This window comes from Drosophila arizonae, chromosome X, assembly GCF_054131065.1.
Source record: "Drosophila arizonae isolate 15081-1271.41 chromosome X, UAZ_ARI_1.0, whole genome shotgun sequence".
Classification (NCBI taxonomy): Eukaryota; Metazoa; Arthropoda; class Insecta; order Diptera; family Drosophilidae; genus Drosophila; species Drosophila arizonae.
Window position 1 is genome coordinate 20,285,945 of NC_142927.1, and position 17,505 is coordinate 20,303,449.

The window sequence follows — 17,505 nt, forward strand, 5'->3', positions numbered from 1 at the left end:
GACATCGCAGCCAGCCATTCATCCAGCCAGTCAACCAGGCTGTTTAGTTTAGTTTTTTTCTTGTTTCTTTCTGCTTCGCTTCCCTTTTTTTGGTGGCTATATGCGGCTCATTCATGCGAATTCGACGGCCATCATTGTGGCCGTGTTTTTTTTTTTTTTTTTTTTTTTTTTTTTACGCTCCCTTGGGCAGCTCAAGCAGCAACAGCGATAACAATAATAATAAAAAAAAAAAAAAAAAACAACAACAACATCAACAACAACAGCAAACAGTGAACTTCATTTTTATGACAATGGCGAAAATAATTTTATGAAAATTCTCCCCAGAGGCGCAAAGAATTGCAGGCATCTAAATTACCATAAATACCAGAGGCGTTGTGGGAGCATTTGAAAAGTGGAGAAAGTGCGAGGCGTGGGTAAAGCGGCGTGAGCGGGTTCATTATAGCCACTGACCCGGCCATTAAGGGGGCACTTATAGCCCAGAGGCTGGCGCACGGCTCATTGATGTTAATCATTGTAACAGCTGTAAATAGCCAAAATGTGATAGATTAGCAGTGTGAGATCACAAACGATCAACTACTCGAACTGAAATGTAGAAAGTTAACTGTCAACTGATCCAAGCAATGCAATAGCTATTCACAATGGGAGGCGTGAGTTGGGCAATCCTTTAGTAGACTAATTGTAGAGCTCGATCAGCGATCAATGCGACACGGCGATATTTGATTATAGTCAGAAGAGTTTTTCTTAAATCCCTATACTCAAAATTCTTGCACGTTGGGGCTAATGCCCTTTATCATGCCTTAATACTAACAGAGGTGAATGATGTTCGGTAAAATATGAAAAAAAACCTATACTTCCTTGAAAACCTATACTTACTAGAAATCCGATATTTAAATAATAAATTGAAAATAAGATAATAATATCCCCCACATACATACATAATATTGTAACGGTATTATATATGAGATATAAGACCTCATAGACATTTTTAAAAAATTTTCCGTGCACATGTCATATAGAAGATCTCAAATACTCATTGTAATTGAAATTACCTGGTTCTATAATCCATTTTAGTACTACAACATTAGCCTTGCCAAAGTCCAAAAAGTTAGCATTGGTAAAACTATATATAATGCAAAATTGATTAATTATAGATGATATAAAATACGCACAACATTGATTTCAATATTTATATATACATATATCGAGTATTTATAGATTTCTATAATTACAGACTCGTTTCAGTTGAGCGATCTGTGAAATATTTTTGCATTTGATCTAATATTTAATAATAAGCGCACAAATGGTTTCGCTTCACTGTGAGAGATCATGTGATTCGAGTATGAATTATATGCCCATAATATTCGCATTTAAATCAAATTTTCGGTGTATTTCACCCGAGTGAGTAACGATCTATAATTTTGATGGGATGGCTTCAATACGTTTGATCCATCATCAGATTTATGGAATCAATGATTGGCCTATAATTGAAAATCCCTAATGTAGAGCTGACGTCATCTCATATTAAATATAATACCCAAGATGAAATATGTATATAAATTAGTTCTATTTCATTGAATTACATTCCATATACATACATATATTGTGTGAGGCGTTAATCTGGATCGTGTGTGCGTCCATTTGGATGCTGCATATCGCTGCACTCTAATTGACTTCTGATGGCCACTCAATTTTTCGGCTAGACCATAAAAATGTCTATCGTAATGCTGTCGATGCTATTGTCCATGTCCCGGGCCCGGAGGGGCTGGGGACGTGCTCTGCTCGGAGTTCCAGTTCCGGATTGCTGACGCACACCGCAAATAGCCAGCGCAACAAGAGGCAGCTAAAACAACAAGCAGATTTCTGTTTTTTGCTAGCCCATACCCTGGACTCACTACACGTGTGGCGGGGAGTATTGGGTCGCGTGTTTTAGAAGAAAAGAATGATTAGAAGTATTTGAGATTCAATGGAGATTCATTTTGATGACTGAATTAGACTTTTCCGGGCTGGTCATATAGATTAGGCATTATTATCTAATATATTGGCCGCAAATGCTCATTAGCTATAAGTGAGGCAGGTGCTTGTTACAGGGCATCTGTTGGTCGGTCAGCTTAAGGGCTGTGCTTGCCTTCACTTGTCTGGCAACTACGTCATCAACAATCGTCAATCGTCAGTCCGTCAGTCGTGTGTGTACGCGTCGTGGCGGCGACTGCGGGGACTGGGGGGGGGGGCTGCAAAACGCCAACAACAAAGGCAACAAAATTGAAATGCAAATTGAAGGCACAAAAGCGAAAAATGCCAGCGAACAATCAAAGCGAGACAAAAGCAGCGCAGCGCAGCTAAAAATGTCACCATGGAAATATGAAAGCAAAGCAGCAGGCGCAAGAGATCCCAACAAATTCACAAATTACCCCCCCAGCCAGCCCACCCACCCACACGAATGAACAAGCGAACGAAAGAGCACGATCATACAGTACGCACACACACACACACACACACACACACATTAGCCGCACTAGAGAACGTCACACAAAACTCACCACAAATCGGAGGTGACAAAGCGCGCAACTTGGCGATCTGCTGACGCTGCCGTCGACGCCGACGCTGACGCCGACGCAGACGACCGGCGCTGGCTGCCGCTGCTTGGCTGCTGCTGCGTCAGCCGCCGCTCGACGGCCGATCGCTGCCTCAGTTGCCGTGTGTGGTTGGACGCCGCCAGCCAGCGAAAAGAACGTGAACGTGAACCGTAAAGAGTCGCAGCGTATTAACTCACGCACGCCCGCACGCTAGCACGAGGCACGCGCCGGCTCGTGAGCATAACAAAAGAAATATTTCAAATTCTATTGAATATAGATTTAATGCATAAATCACTGTGACAAATGTGTAAAGAAGTGTGTGCGCCAATACGAAATGATTTTTTTTTTTTTTTTTTATGGTTACTATATTATTTTGTTTGTTTGTGCAGTAACTGCGACTGCGACTGCGCTCAGGCAGCGGATCTATGAGCAGCGCAAAATTTAGTTAAACTAGCAGCAAAATAATTTGTATGCAATTTTGCTATCAACTCATGTAACAAAACTTGATGTTGTTGTTGTTGCAATTGTTATTGTTTTGATCTGCTAAAGTGAAATATGTCAAATCAAAACAACAACTAACCGTGGGCGTTAAGCAATGGGCGTGTCGCTCACTGTGCGCTCTGGCTAATTGACAGCATTTCAGCATTTGATATTTCACAGAACATTCGGTCAATTGACTCGCTTAGCAGGGGCAATGTTTAATTTAATTAATCGATGAACTTGAAAACAAAAAAACAAAAAAAAAAAAAACACACACACACTCAAAAACCACGCACACTCACACACGCACTCACACACACACACACACTCACTCACTCACACCTCATCGCACGCTCAAACTAAAAATAAGCTGATGAGTCGCTAGCGACGTAGACATGTAAACAAACGCACGAGCAGTGTTGTAAAGCGCGCTTGGAGTGCTCCCGGCAATATGGCCGTAACACTGAATTTAATGGAGCAACACAGCTTAGGCAGTTTTCGAAGCTTGGAAACCCATTCGATCAGTAGCCAGTCCAGTTTTTGTTGCTGATTCGCAGCGCCAAGTTCATTCAACTCGATTTAAGCACTGTGTATTCCAGTATTTCAATTAACTTGAAAACAAATTATTTTCATAAACTGGGATTGTTCACACTTAAAATATACAACAAGTGCCTGCAGTTTGAAATGTGATCTGGCTCACAGCTTTAGAAATGCGGCAGACATATGTATTGACGAAACGTTTAACTCGTTTCTTCCTTAAGTTCATTGAAGGAGTTCTATATAAAAAGAAGTATGAAATAGTTTTATATTCAATACAAAATATTGAAATATTAGCAATCGAGTTGTGAACATATTAATTGCTAGAAAGTTGTTCCTTTAAAAACTAAATTAAGTTGACTTCAATTTCACTTCTTTGCAGGATTTGATTTCTAAATTCCTAAATTTTTTGCATAAACTTAACAAAGTTAATAAAGTACTAAAAATAAATTTAAAAAAATTTAAAATAAATAAATAAATTTAATAATAATAATACAAATATTTAGAAATAAATAAAATAATAGTAATCTATAGAGATCTTCCTTAAGCGACTAAAAAGTGATTTGAGCTTAAAAATCTGCAAAACTATTGAAAAGTGAAAGGAGAAATTTATTTCCAAATTTGATAAATAATATAATAATAATTATATTTAATAATTATATAAGAGAAAATAAAGAAATCCGTCAATTTTAGAGCCCTTTAATACTGAATTTTAAAATATAAAAATAATAAAATAAAATATTAAAATATTTTCAAATTAAATCTTTAGATTTTTTCCATAAGCAGAACTACAAAATTCATTTGCTTTATTTATACATATTTTTATTAGAAAAATTCGCAAGCTTCATAAATCTAACAAAGTCAACATTTTCAGTGGTCTTCATTAATAAATGTTAAAATGCATTAAAATATATAGCCAGCCAGCCGCCAAAGCAGCTGTAAAAACAGATTTTAATACAAATTTCTGCCCAAATATTTTGATTTAGGAATTTCGAAATTAAGCGCATAAATCAAACAAAGTCAACATAATTATTTAGAGCTCTTGATCATTGTATCATTAGTGGACAAATGTCTGAGGAACAAGCACTAGAAACGCTTCAATCAATTCTAGAGCAACAATTCGCTAGTCTAAAGTTCAAGGAGATTTCTATCTATTATTCGAATAGTTCAACTCAGGTGATTTAATTTCAATTTGGCTCAGCTGTGTCACTATGTAGCAGCTTGTTTTATACATTTTACCTTTTGTTGCTGCTGTTGCTGTGGCAGAGTGTGTGCAACACTTTGTGGCATGTGTGTGGCGCAATGCTGCTGTTGTTGGCGTCGCAATAGTTTTTGCTGCTCGCTGGTGGGTGTGGCACTTGAACCAAGAGGCTAACTGCCAGCCATGACATTTCGAGAATTTCGCACTTATTTAAACGATCGCAGCAGCAGCAGCAACAACAACAACAACAACAACAACAATTACGTCGCGTTTCGTCTATTTGGCTTGATTTATTATGTTTTTTTTTTCTTACGTTTTCTTTTTTTTTTTTGCCTTTGGCGTTTGCTGTTGCCAGCGTCAGCATCAGCGTCGCTGCTGCTGTTGTTTTTGTTGTTGTTGGTGTGATGGCAGCTGCGCCAAGAAAACATCAGAGGGCAGCCAGCCAAGTCGAGCACGCCCCTCACATTTCGAGTGCGAGGCGGATCGCTGGCATGGCAGCCAACCGGCATATTGCGCATACGCCCAGCGAGCCAAATATTGTAAATGTGCAATTTATGGCCAACTAATATCCAGTGGCAATTTATGACTGCATAAAATTGTACATTTTAATCAAAAGAGCGCTCGCTTTTGCGGCCGCCGGCCGACGGCCAATCGGCCAACCGGCACAAGGCACGCTTCCACCTGCCACCGGCCCAAAGCCCCAACAGAAATTCAACAACAACAACAACAACAAAAAAAGAATAATTTGTGTAGAAAGCAACAAGCGAGGAAAACAGGAATAGAAATGTGAAAATACAAAAATACTGAAAATTATGTTAAAAATAAATATCAAGTCACACACATGTTTTAGATTTGAAACGTTCGACTCGCTGCTGCTGCTGTTGTTGTTGTTGTTGCGGTTGCTGATGCTGGTGTTGTTTCTTATAATTAACTTAAGTATTTTTAGCAAAAGAAATTAACAACAACAGCGACGGCAACGGCGACGGCGACAGCGACACCGACAGCAGCCGCAGCCGCAGCACCAACAACAACGCAAACGCAGACACTAGAGCAACAAAGCAACAACAGCAGCAGCAACAACAACAACAACAGCAAATCGCAAAAGGCAAATCAAGTATTTCAATTAAAATACGAAAAACGTAAATTCAAATACCGCACCGCAAAAGCACAGCAAGTAAGAGCAGAGAGTAAGAGGCGAGTCTGCTCGACTAGCTGATGCCCTAACCAGCTGTACATATTCATAAAAATCGAATTGAAAATGCGTCAAATTAAAGATAGCCAAGCAAGTGAGAGCATTTCAAGCGGGTCTGCTCGACTAGCTGATGCCCTAACCGCTAGACATATTCAGATCAACTAAATAATTTGAGATCGAGCTTAAGTGAGATTCCCAATATAGAATTCAAGAGTCTTGCATGTAGAAATGGTATACAAAGCATAATAATCTCTATAAATATATATGTATATGTATATATATATATAAATATATATATATATATATATATATATATATTTGTATACATATGCATATGCAACTCTAATATTGTTGCACGCTGCACATAAACCACTTTCAACCATTTACGTGCCCTTGCAGCGACCACTTATGCCCGTCGCTCTGCACTCAGTGTATAAAAACCAGAAAAAAACATTTTTTTTCTCGCTTAACGTCGCCAACAAATTTGCAAATCGCACAAAAAAAAACTGGGAAAAAAATAAAATGCGCACACACACATGTTAAGCTCTTACTATGTGTATGTGTGTGTGCGTGTTTCGAAATGTTACATTTTTTTTTTTACTCCTGCGAAATACTGCGAGAGTCCAGCTCTTGCTCTAATCCTGATGCCCTTAGCGCTTTGTCAGTTTATTTATTAGCCGGCTAAAATCCTTTACATGTCTCTATGCCCTGACCTCGCCCCCTATCTGGCGCTTCCCTTCTCTATCTAATTCTGTTTTAGTAACTCTTGCGCTCTCTGTCAAGCTTGTTGTTGCTTTTTTGATTTGTTTGCTCGCCGCTTAAAATTCATTCATAAATTTTCCAGTCTGTGATAAAAATTCATTGTGCAATAGATTAGAAAACTGTTTCCATGTTGACTTTTCAGCTGGCACACACACACATACTTACACAAGCTCAGCCAGTTTAAACAAATTTGAATCAACAATCGCTAGATTAGTTTTTTAGCGCTCCCCGTTGTTCGTTTGTTCTTTCAAAGGTTTATCGGGCCACAAAACAAAATTGTTTCACTGTTTGCCACCGAAGCACTCTAAACTTAAATTTGTCAAACATTAAGGTTCCACGCAAGGTATTCTCTGGAAAGGTGGCTGTAAAAATGAAATAGAACATGGTGAAAGATGAAAAGAACTTAGAGTTTTATAGTTAATATCTACAATTAGGTATAGTTGGATAGATAGATAACACAAATGCATATATACACATATATATACAGCTATTATATTTTTATATATACATATATATATACATTTTAAGTTCAATTTATTTACTTTTATTTCTTGTATAAATACACATAAATTGGGGCTTGGCATAGACAGAATATTTACACGGCTATACAGAGATATGTTTGTACTTGGGCAAACGCTACTCTTTCTTGGAATTGGCATATTTATGTATCAACAATTCGATTATAGAGAATGCGGGCTGCCATTACTTTAAGATCAACACACACTCGAACTGATTTGGCCTGCTTCTGTGTCGTTTCTCGTTTCCTGCTCTCCAGCTGCGCCCATTTTCCAATTTTCCGTGAGCTTTGCTAATTATGGTCTAACTTTTTGACACAACAGCAGCAACAACAATGGCAACAGCAATGGCAACAGCAATATCTCAAATGGAAAATAAGAATATCGCCTCCACGTAGAGCTAAAGTGGCCGTAGCCTGACCTACTTGGCATCCCAGCACCCAGCCCAGTTACCATTTCCCAGTTCACAGTTGCCACCTGTGCTTCCTGCCAGCCCTTGTCACCGTTACCAACACCAACACCAACACCAACACCGACACCGGCTTTGGCATCGGCAGCTGTTTCTCATCAGTGCTTCGCTCTGCTTATTCTGCTTCGGTTTGTCTGCAAACTTTTGCTGAAAATCTGCGCAATCGCTCGACGTCCTGTTCCCTAAAACCCCAACAAAGCCAACTGTCTCGCGCTGGCTACCCTCTGAGGGGGAGACGCCTTAGCCCCAAAGCCTAGATGCCAACGCAAATTTCCGTATTTCTTATTGAAATGTTTGCAATCGTTTTGCGTGCGTCGCGTCTCGCTGCTCGCTGCTCGCTGCTCACTGTTTGTCCTTGGCTGCGTCCTGCTGCCCGTTTCATTTTCAAATGCTCTTCCAGCCAAAACGCTTAATGCCAATTAAGAATATTAATGTCATTGGCAGCGACGCTCGTTTATTGTGGTGTGCGCCTGCCTCTTCCAATCTGCGAGGCAAGCCCGAGGCACTTCCACTCCAGTGTCCGCTGGCTGCTGACTGCTGGCTGGCTCCTGGTGCCATCTGCAGGCTTCGTTCGCTTTGTTGGCACTGCAGATGCATTGCTGAATCTCGAGCGAGCATCAGTGGGGCAGCTCTTCGAATGCTCGTTCGCATTGTTAATATTCATTAGCCTCGAAATCCTTACTCGAGCTGTTGCCATTTGCACGAAAGAGCTTAGAGCTCAAGTTGCCAGTTGCCAGTTGCCAGTTGCCAGTTACCCTTTTTCGCTACCTCTCCGCCTCTCCGCCTCTCTGCCTCTCTGCCTCTCTCCCTCTCACCGTCCATCAGTCTATCTCATTTGTGCTCTGTCGTTCGGCACGTTCTCCCACTCCCAACAGCCACCAATTGAATACACAGGCACCATTAATCGCAATCACAAACGAGAAGACGTGCAGATAATTTTTCATTTTGCGCAGCTCGAACGTACTTTTCATTGGCCAAATAAATTCTATATAAATCTATATATATGTATATATTTATATACGTCTGTCCATAGACTATTCACTGTAGAGTTGTGACCGGTTATTAATAGCAGTAACTGTAATTGTATCAATATGCCAAGCCAAGCCACACAAAATTCAATGCCGAAAGAGACTTCAAGCTGTTGCGTGCGCAACGCTGCGTATACGTTACTTTATTAATTAGACAGCAGCATAGGACGAAAAGCGAGAGAGGCAGCGAGAGAGAGGAGAGTGCAAGGGTGACTGCCACCAAGCAAGCTTAAATTAGTCACTTTCATACAATTTGCAAACTTTCCAAGTATTTACTTCTTTTTCTTTTCTAACTGAGTAGAAGGCAAAAGTTCTTGGCGAAGTAAATACGGTCGAGCTATTTAGAGTTTTCATACATAAAATTTCTTATCGATTATATTTGGTGACTGCAGACTTAGCTAGCTGTAGGGAGAAAGGACTTAGCTAGACAGAAGATTTTGGAATTGCTCTAAAGGGAATGAAACGAAGATATGAAACATCACATTTTGGTGCTTCAATACAGTGGAGTCTCGATAATTTATACCCCGCTAAATAAAAAATCACGATAAATCGAAAAAAATTTTTTTTTTTGCCCTTGGACGAAATTTGTTGCTGATTATGTAAATTGTGTAAATAAAAAAAAAATAAAAAAAAGATCTCCTTGCCATTTTGAATTATCGGGACTCCACTGTACATGTTACGAGTCTTCCTTATACACATGATATCTTTACATCCATGACTTTTTTTTATGCTTTTAGCTAGTGCCAAGTCCGAATAATTTTGATTAATCTAAGGCTTAACTTCAGCAGTATTTTTGTTGCCGAGCAGCAATTCCAACTGCGTGTTGGGCAAAAAACTTTTCAGCACAACTGTTATACGCACTATGACAGCAAAAAGCCGCAAATCTAAGCTCAGTTGATAAAAAAGTTGAACAGAAATTGAATTTGTTCTGCACAATATATGAACTACACTAAGGCACGGGCAGTGCATCAAAATACTTTGTTAACATGCAAAAATAATATAAAATCAAAAAATATTTTAGCGCTAAATTTACTGTCCTGGCAAACAATTACACGCAATATTATTTGTAGGTCCTGTTTTTCGAATATAAAAAACATATTCATTTGCTGAAATGAAACAAAATGTTATCTCACCTTGTTTCGCAAAGAATAAAGCAGAGTTCAGCACAATATGGAAATTATATAGTAATAATATAGCAAATATATTCAACATTAATTAACGAAGAACGGGAAGGCGAAGCACCTTGAAAATTCTTGATTGTCTTTGAGTTTGTGCCGTTGTAACTCGCTTTGAGTACGCTCTAAATGGCAAATGCTTATCGTTTACGAGCACACAAAGGAATATATGCAAATATTTATTATATATGTACATATATACTAAATGCGATGCGGCTCTTACAACAAAGTCATAATATTATTGGCAAGATATCGCGATATTCCCGCAGCAAAATTCTTTTCATAATCATTTTGGCTGCTCAATAGAGCGAGAGAGAGGGAGGGACAGCGGGAGAGGGTGGGCAAGAGCTAAACGATAATAATAATATTTTTATTATGTCGCAAGAGTCGGCGAGTGTCCGCTGAGTGAATTTCTAGTTCGTGGCGTAAACGTAAACGTAAACGCAAACGTAAATGCAAATTTGCAAATTGCAAAGTGTCATTTATTGAAAAGAGTACGAAAATGTTCTCAAGGTTTTTATTGATTTTGTCAGAGCGGACCGAGAGCAGAGCAGTTGGAGACGCAGAGACGTGGCCCAGTTGGCATTGAATGCGATGCGGTCTCCGCTCATCGCTCTGCACCGTCTAATCAGCTGGCCCCGACACAGATAGAAAGGCGTACAGTCCGCCTGGACAGCCGGACAGTTGTCCGTCCCTTAAACGATGACCACTCAGACTCAGACACCGACTCTGAATCAGATTCAAAGTCAGATTCACGCACTCACTCAGCTTTAGTTTCGAATTTGGAATCCGATTCCGATTCCGATTCAGATTCAGGTACATATTCCCCATTTGCATATAGCGCTTTGTCCGTACAGCCAGCTTCAAAGGCGGACATCCAAATTAATCGCATTTGGATTAAAATTACGCTTCGGACCATGTTTGGCCCACTGGCTAATGATAGCGGCCAAAATACTCGGCTGTTCCGCCTGCTATTCGGGAATTGCTTTTATGCTGCGCAATGGCACGGCGCGTGCTTAGATGGGCTTGGCTGCTATTGCGACAGTCGATTATATTCGATATTCTATATACAATTATATTTCCTTTGATCTGATTATGAATGAGAGATAGAGACAGAGAGAAGTGTAGGGAGAAAGAGAGAGAGAGAGAGAGAGGGATAAACTGCGCAATACAAATTGCAAGTGCTTTGCATGCTATTTGGCTCTCTGATCAGAATTGATTGCCATTTCAAATCAGGATGCGCTTATTTTTTATTGGAAACTATTTTTATATTCGTAAACAGGTATTGCAGTCAATATCCAATTTACTAGCATAAGCCATTGGCAGCCGGAACAGGCACAGGTGGCCCATAAGCCCCAAAGGGCTGTGCCGGCCTCTGTGCCCGTGTAAGCCCGGGGCTCAACTATGCCAAAGCGCTAAAAATATCCGCAAATGCATCGAAAACTATTAAATTCCAAAACAAACTGTGCGCTGGCCAGGCTGAAACGAGGCGCCTAGTTCATTGGCTGTGGCTGGTGCAGGGGCGGAGGCGGAGGCGGAGGCAGCTGAGCTGGTGTGAAAGTGAGGCAGGTCATGGGCAAAGTCCACGTCAATTCCAGCCATACACAAACAGAATGCACGCCATGTTTGAGTGGCGAATCAAACAGGGTTGCCACCTAACAAAAAAGAAACTAGGAGAAAAAGGCAAATGCGGGAACTGAAATGAAATGTGGGCGTGTCGAAAAAAGGTCCTAAAATCGCAGACACTAACGACAAACGCAGCACAGAGCAATGGGACACTTACACCCAACCCTCCCACCCACACACACATACACTGATATACTGGCTGTATGTATGATATGTATGTGCGTTGAGCAATCGACAAGAAACTGCAAATGGACTCGGGACGTTTTGTTGTTTTAGTGTTTAGACGCCTTAAACGCTGACAATTGACATGCAAATCCCAGCAACAACCTGCAATTCGCTTGGCCAACAACAACAACAGCCCGGGCAGCTCTCCACTTACTTAATTGCCTTGCCATCGTAAGAGGAGTGTGACAGAGAGAGATAGATAACTAGAGAGAGACATGCTGATGGAGAGAGAAGAACGAGTCACGCTGTGTTTTTTTTTTATTATTATTATTGTATTATTATTTTCATCTTGGTTTTTATTTTGTTGTTATTCTGTTTTTCATCTGAATCTGATAAGAATTTAATTACAATGCATACAATATACAAAATGTATACAAATGTATTAAGCACGCACACAAACAAAAGCAAACACACACACACACACACACATACAGACAGAGACAGCAACAAGCCGAGCACGCACAGACAAGCCTCTGCGCTCGTGTTCTGAATAGCAGCGGGTGAAACAATTACAAAATGAGAGAAACGAAGTCACAAAAAAAAAAAAATAAATAAATAATAATAATAATAATAAAGAAGAGGAAGAAGCGAAGTCAAAGTCAAATAAATTTGTGAAAGTAATAAAAATAAAAACCAAATAAATATGAAAGTAATTATATTAAATGCAGAGAGGAATTCTCCAGTCGGACACTGAACTAATATGCCCGCTTCACACTGCACGCGTGTGCTCCATTGTCTCCACATTCAATTGTCTTTTCTAGCTGACTTCTCTCAGCATTCCATTTCCGTTCGGTCCCAAAATACATTTTGACATGTTCAGACAATTATGAAAATTGACGAAGCTGGAATGAAATCGAAATCTATTTGTAGTTAGTCAGTCAATTCTTTATGCTGCTATAGATCTGTTCCAGTGCCGAGCGTCTCAGCCAGACCTCAAGCAGAGCACAGCTGATATTAGCGAAACATTGGAATGAAACATAAATGCTGTCTTCCAATTGTACATATAGAATACTCCACGAAACTTTCAAGCAATGCAGATCTCTGAGTGAGAAACTAATCAACTTTCAATACTCACCTCGCTTAGCTACGATATCTGTGTTGATTTCACATTACTGTTGTATCTCTGGGCGCCATTATGATAAGAAGAGTCTCTGCTGACGTCGCCGTCGCGGTCGCAGTCGCAGTCGCAGTCGCTGTCGAGGCAGGTTAGCCGGGTGAGAAACTATGCCACAATGTGGCCCACGAACAGCTACACGAATCAGCCAAAACTCTACGCGATGCCAAAAGCAATAGCAAATGCAAACAGAAAATCAAATGCGAATCTAATGAGTAATCCAAGTGAAGTGAAATGAGATCGTAGACGAAGAGAGCGCGGCGAGCAGTTCAGTTCAATTCGGTTCGGCTGTGAGTCGACGCGGGCTAGCCATGTTCATATCTTATTTGAACTGTGACAGCGACGGCAACAACAACAACATCATCAACAGCAACAGCAACAGCAGCAGCAACAGCAGCAGCGTTGCGAGCATCGCTACGCCAACGACGACGCCGACGTCAACGCCGCTGCTGAGCATGGAACGTTTGCTGCACGTGGTGCACGAGGAATTCCAAACGGAAGATGAGGAAGAAGACCAGAAGGCTAACGTCAGAAGAAGAAGAAGCAGCAGCAGCAGCAGCAGCAGTAGCAGCAGCAGTAGCAGCAGTAGCAGCAGCAGCAGCAGCAGCAGTTATTCAGCGTTGACGTCAGCGTCGAATCAGCAGGGCGAATTCATTGTCGCATCGCCTGCATGCAGTGGTGCAGCTGCCGCTGCAGCTGGAGCGGGAGCGGGAGCGGGGGGAAGTGCAGTCGCAGTGCGTCGCTTTCGACGCTCATCAATTGGCATGCAGAGAAAGTCGGCTTTTCGTCAAAGGAAACTCGACTCGGTGGGCGCTTGGCGGCGTAAAAGGTGAGTCCCGTTGCTGCACGCGCCGCACCACCCGCCCACTGAAATTTGGGGAAAAGCAGCTGGGATTGTCGTGCGCCACAGAGCTGACAGCTGACATTTCCGCTGTCTTTCCAAATGGACACTGATTAAGACACATTCCAATAAGAAGCATTCCCATTGAGTTGGCAAGTGTGCAAATTAATCAGATATAAATATATATATATAGATACAGAGGTGTATCTGATTGGTGGCTGCACGAGGGCAGTATGAAAGACTTTAAAGTCAGTCGAATTAAAAATATTTCAAATAATTTTAATAAAGATTATGCGTAAGAGTTATAAATTTTGTAAGTGTATCGGTGAGAGATGTGAACAAAGGTTTATTTAGAGAATTCAAATCTATATACCAGATATATGATAAGTAAATATGTATGAAATTTTGTAGAAATTATTATTTAGAAAGTGCAATTGACGTGGTTTCAAGGCGGAGAAAAATGTTTTATATATGCTATGCATATCATTGAATAACTAAATATACATATAGAATGCTAACTTTTCCCACTCCAATCTTAACCGTTTTCAATGCAGACGCACGGCCTCGTCGAGCAATGCCCGTAGACCGATTCGCATTGTGCCCGACTGGACGGAGAATGCGGTGCAGGGCGAGCATTACTGGAAGCCCACCTCAGCCTCGGGCGATCTCTGCTGCCTCAACGAGGAGTGCATTGTAAGTACAACACACACGCAGCACACACACACACGCACAGTTAGTCATATGGGATTTGGACTGACGATATTGGACTGAGTTTTTTCGGGGCTTACAGCTAATTCAATTACGGCGGGGAGCACAAAAAGCGAAAAGCAACAAGCAGAATGAAACTTCATGTAATCGTGTAATTTATTATTTGCGTGCTTGTTCCACATACACAAATATGCAGGATATACATATGCAGAGTCATATAACATAGTGTATGTACATATATCTGTAAAGTACATATATAACTTTGTTAGATGTTGTTGCGTTTGCAAACACGCACGATTGGGGCTGAATAAAAGGTTTTCCCTTTGTTTTTCTTCTTTTCCTTTGTTTTTTGCTTGTTTTTTTTCTGCTGTCAAAAGTTACAAGTAGTTTGTCATTAGGTAAATATAAAGGTAAAGTTCAGCAGCAGTTGATTAAATAAAGGCAAGAAACTGAATTATCAGCATGTGTGGAAAGCACCTTCACGATATGGTTTCAATAAATTTGATTAGATCTCGAGAGTAAATGCATGTGATTAAGGTTAGAGCAAGGGAACACCTATACACATTGGCCAAGAACATGAATCAATTAAAGAACAGGAGCAAGAGGGAGAGAAAAAGAAACAAAAATTATTAATATAATATTATGGATATTTGAGCTTTCAGCTTAAGTGAGCTTTAGTACTGAAAGGAAATCTTCTTATAGCTAATCCAAAACATACGAAAAGTGGAGAGAAATATAATCACTTGAGCTTTAGCTGACATAGAATATTAATTTGAGCTTTCAGAAGCTTTCAAAGCACGCCAAACTCACTCAACTGAAACGGGCAATGTGTCAAAGTTTTCTAGAGCTTTCAACGGCACAGACAGAGCATTAAATCTATATCAAACAAGTCAAGTACCACGTGAAATGTCAACTACATATTTCGTTTAAAATATGCTGGGAATAGAGCCCGAAGTGAGTTTTTTTTTTTTTTTCTTTTGTCGCTGAAAAGTAACTCACCTTTCACTTGCCGCGGCACTTGCAGCCCCTGTCTGCTTGCCCCACACCCCGCTCGAGAGCAGCGAGCGAGCTGTGTGTGCGTGCTGCGTGTGACAGATTGACTGACTGACGAGCTTTCAACGGCACAGACAGAGCATTAAATCTATATCAAACAAGTCAAGTACCACGTGAAATGTCAACTACATATTTCGTTTAAAATATGCTGGGAATAGAGCCCGAAGTGAGTTTTTTTTTTTTTTTCTTTTGTCGCTGAAAAGTAACTCACCTTTCACTTGCCGCGGCACTTGCAGCCCCTGTCTGCTTGCCCCACACCCCGCTCGAGAGCAGCGAGCGAGCTGTGTGTGCGTGCTGCGTGTGACAGATTGACTGACTGACTGACTGAGTTGAGATTAATTGCACAAGTTTATTTGGAGACAAGTGGCGGAGCAGCTGCTCAATGGGCCAATGGACGTCCAGTTGTCTGGCAGTCAGCTTAGCTAACCAATTGGCCAATTGACTGAAGACAAACTGCGTTTATGCGTTGCTAATGTACACACCTGACTCCATCTCACTCTCTCTCACCCACTCGCTATATATTTCTCTCTCCCTGTCTAACTAATCCAATCGTGCACTTGCAGAAGAGCGGACAACGCATGAAGTGCTCGGCTTGTCAGCTGATTGCACATCAGAACTGCATTCCAATGGTGAATGAAAAGACTCAACTAGCGTGTAAGCCAACATACCGAGATGTGGGAATCAGGCAGTACCGGGAGCAGACGACCACCCACCATCACTGGGTGCACCGCAAGCTGGAGAAGGGCAAGTGCAAGCAGTGCGGCAAGGTGAGTGCCGATGAGTGGTGGCCGAACTGATAGTCATTCGCATTACCATTATCATCATCATCATCATCATCATTATTATTATTGTCATTATTGCAGGCGGTGCAGAGCAAGCTATTCGGATCGAAAGAGATTGTGGCTTTGTCCTGTGCGTGGTGCCACGAGATATACCATAACAAGGAGTCGTGCTTCAATCAGGCCAAGATTGGCGAGGAGTGCCGCCTCGGTAAGTTTAGCTTTGCCCATTGTCCTTATCGATGCCCAGGCAGCCGCTGCGGCCGCCATTGTTCGCCACTCTCCATTGTCCTGTCTGATTAATTACGTGACGTGAATGCAAATAAATTCCGGCCCGTTAACTTAATTAAAATTTGTGCATTAAAATAGCGCCTCGCAGTGCCGCCAGTCGCCCTTCGCCCTTCGCCCTCCGCCCTTCGCCACTCGCCACTCGCCGACCCAAGTCCATTTAGCCACAAGGTAGATTGAAAATCCACCTCTAGACCCTTTTAGCCCATCGCCCATCGCCCATTGCCCATTGCTTATTTCCCATTGCCAGTCCACTCGCTCAGTGTCTCATTGTCTTAATTAACAACAGCAACGCGTAGTTTTTTATTTTTATTTTTATTTTCTTGTTCTGTTTTATTTTTCATTTTATTTTAATGCATTATACACTAACCTATGGGGCATGGTATATTAATACCAGCTTAAATTATATTCAAGAAAAACTCTATATCAGCTATAAAGTAGGCAAAGTCTCGAACTCCCCATGTTCTTTTATGAAAAGGCTCCTTTTGGTCTATCAACTAGAATATATATAACATAATGTATACCCTTCATCCATATCTATATTATATATTTTCAAATTTTGATTTTATTTTTACATTTATCTATATTTATGTCTATATCAAATAATTATCATATAATCAACTAAATAATTGGTTAATCAAATTTTTACTTTTTATTCTTACCATCATATTCAAGTCCATCATTTTCATTTATTTTCATTCTTATATATATTTTATCACATCTAACGATATCATATAATTTTCCCACATTTCTTTTTCTTATGTGGCATCTTTTATCTATGCATATCTATAAGGTAAATTGATATTTAAACGCCTATTTTTTTCGATTATTTGCTTGAATTTTTTATCTTTATCCACATCATATAATTATCATATACTTAGTTCAACTTTTAAATTAATTAATTAATTTCCATTATTTACTTTTTCTGTCATCCTTATA

At 40.5% G+C, this 17,505-nt stretch overlaps 1 protein-coding gene across 10 annotated transcripts in view; it reads left to right on the forward strand.

Annotated features, from left to right (window-relative positions):
- The window catches only part of LOC108619059 (eye-specific diacylglycerol kinase-like), a 34,289-nt gene that overhangs the window by 5,106 nt on the left and 11,678 nt on the right, over positions 1-17,505 (forward strand). For all 10 annotated transcript variants that reach the window (XR_016270836.1, XM_089473039.1, XM_089473040.1 and 7 more), the window contains exons 3-5: positions 14,293-14,431; positions 16,063-16,266; positions 16,363-16,489. Coding sequence is in view for 9 of the 10 variants with exons in the window: in XM_089473039.1 (XP_089329165.1) it covers positions 14,293-14,431; positions 16,063-16,266; positions 16,363-16,489 (470 nt within the window). In the remaining variant the exon portion in view is untranslated. The remainder of the gene's footprint in view (positions 1-14,292; positions 14,432-16,062; positions 16,267-16,362; positions 16,490-17,505) is intronic.